Raw genomic sequence first — 2,306 nt, 5'->3', positions numbered from 1 at the left:
AAGGATGCACATAGCCCTGTGTGTTGATTATTGATATTTTGGAATGCAGAAATGGTGACTTGATTGCCACCAAAACCCAAATACTCGCCTTTCAGCTTCCTAAAAAAAAACATGTGTATGTATGTGTGAGTGTGTGTGTGTGTGTGTGTGTGTGTGTGTGTGTGTGTGTGTTTGGGTGTGTTTGTATCTAAGTTGTGAACTGTACTCATCGTGTCCACACACGCACCCTCCCCAAACAAACCCCACCCCGTGTATCCGAAATATTTCCCGCCAAAATGCTCACGTGTTCTCATAGACTCACGGGACAGAAAGGTCAATTATGTCACAATTGGAAAGTAAACTGGTCATTTAGCTCGCGGCGAGTAGCAGTTTTGTTCCGTGATTTCATATCTTTAGCAATCATTGAGGAAAAACATGGCCACCGGCGAGAAAAACGATAATACAGATGAGTACTGTTTGCCAGCTGAACTGTTAGCAAAGACCAGCGCTGAAGACCAAGATTATCGAGCCTGCAAGACAAAACCTCAACAAAAGTTGAAAGATTTGTTAACTCAATCTGATAACCACGTCAATTTCATTCAAAAGGATATCACAGTGACAAAAGAAAATAATGAATCGGTTTTGTGTGAGAATATTTTTAATAATTGTTTAAATGAAAATGGACACAGATCGGTAACAGATCAACTGGGTTTAAACATAACTTCTACTAGCGCGAGCTCCATCAATGGGACCAATTCTTTATCCATTGTGAAATCCGCCTCAACGAATTCAAATTTCAAATATGGACCTTATAGACAGCCGATCAATGTGTCGATTGCCAAAGAATTAGAGAGTACCCCTGTTTCCAAACTCCAACATAATAGTTGTAATTCCATTAGTGTGGAAAGTACTCGAAGTTCGAGGACGCCTTCTTTGATAGAAAAGGTACTCACATCAGATGAGGATCGGCTCAACACACCAGGCCTATTTGAAGATGTCAGTGACTTCGTTTTCCAGGATTCATCATACGACACTGCAGTTACCACTAGATTTGAAACCGAGGACGAATGGGTGAGCATTTTGATTGTTTAACCGTTAATTAATTGCAGTTCGTGTTTCAGCATTGTTTTAGATTGTTTATACAAACTTTGAAAGCAATGCTAATACGCGAGTAAAAAATGATTGCTATTACGAAAACGGTGGGCTTTTACAAAGAATTCTATCTAGGTCTAGTCCTCGTTTTAAAAAAATCGTGAGCTCAGGATCACTTGACAACTTGCTTCTTAAGTTTTAGATGTTTGTGCCACTTGCTATTCCTATTATATTGTACCAAATGAAATAAATAACCGCCCGACAAAAGTGCCACGGTGAATATACTAATTGAAAGAGAAGTTAGATCGAGGAACTTTCGGAAGGCCTCCCAAAATGCGCCTTCCCCTCTTCTCCCCACCCCCTTCATTCTATAGATTGGTCAAATTGCACCCTCAGCCCTCCTCCTCTGTCCCCCCCCCCCCCCCCCCCATTCTATTAAAGTTTGGCCAAAGTGCACACACACCTATTATTACCCCCCCCCCCTTCCCTTCTATTTGATACACTAGAGTACCCATCTAATTATCCTTTGGGAGGACTTCCGTAGTTACACGGCACTTTTATTATATTATAATCATCTTGTAGACATTATGGACTTTCAATTAGTTGCAATCTTCAATAAAGGGAGAACTTCCGTAGTTTCACAGCACTTTTATTACTTAATCTTTTTGATATTATGGACTTTCAATTAGTTGCAAAGTCCAATAACTATATAGACGTCTAGGATAAATTTCATTTTTTATAAGTGGTGTGATTTTTCTAATTTCAAAAACAATTTGCTGAGTCGGTTGTCGTTTACGACGCTGACCGACGCCATTATTAAGGAGTCTTCCACAAGTTCCCAGTTGTGAAGGGCAAAAGTCCCATTGGAAAAAAAAACGAAAAAAAAAGACCCCTCCCCCCCCCCCCCCTCCCGAATCCCCATCCCCCATCCCCCATATTGAGATATATGTATATTATAATATAGTAATAAATATTTTTTAAAAAATAGTAGATAATAAAATTATTAAATAACAAAGCGAAGCCAGTTCTAGGAACTTATGGAAAAACAGCCCAGTATTACTTGTTTCCCATCGGTTTCGACATTGCAAGTGATGGAAAACTTTGTTTCATCAGGTTAGAGTATCTTTAGTAAGGTTAGAGAAAGAAAGAGAGAGAGAGAGAGAGAGAGAGAGAGAGGGGGGGGGGAGAGAAGAGAGAGAGAGAGGGGGGGGGGGAGAGAAGAGAGAGAGAGAGAG

At 40.2% G+C, this 2,306-nt stretch overlaps 1 protein-coding gene across 2 annotated transcripts in view; it reads left to right on the top strand.

Moving 5' to 3' along the window:
• Positions 1–310: 310 nt before the first annotated feature.
• LOC144963789 (uncharacterized) overlaps positions 311–2,306 on the top strand; it is a 33,635-nt gene continuing 31,639 nt past the window's right edge. For both annotated transcript variants that reach the window (XM_078897727.1, XM_078897728.1), the window contains exon 1: positions 311–1,050. In XM_078897727.1, coding sequence (XP_078753853.1) covers positions 415–1,050 — 636 coding nt within the window. In that variant the 5' untranslated portion in view covers positions 311–414. The remainder of the gene's footprint in view (positions 1,051–2,306) is intronic.

Source organism: Berghia stephanieae, chromosome 2 (assembly GCF_034508935.2).
Source record: "Berghia stephanieae isolate SIO BIC M18660-M18661 chromosome 2, UCSD_Bste_1.3, whole genome shotgun sequence".
Lineage (NCBI taxonomy): Eukaryota > Metazoa > Mollusca > Gastropoda > Nudibranchia > Aeolidiidae > Berghia > Berghia stephanieae.
This window is presented reverse-complemented; position numbering and strand designations above follow the sequence as displayed.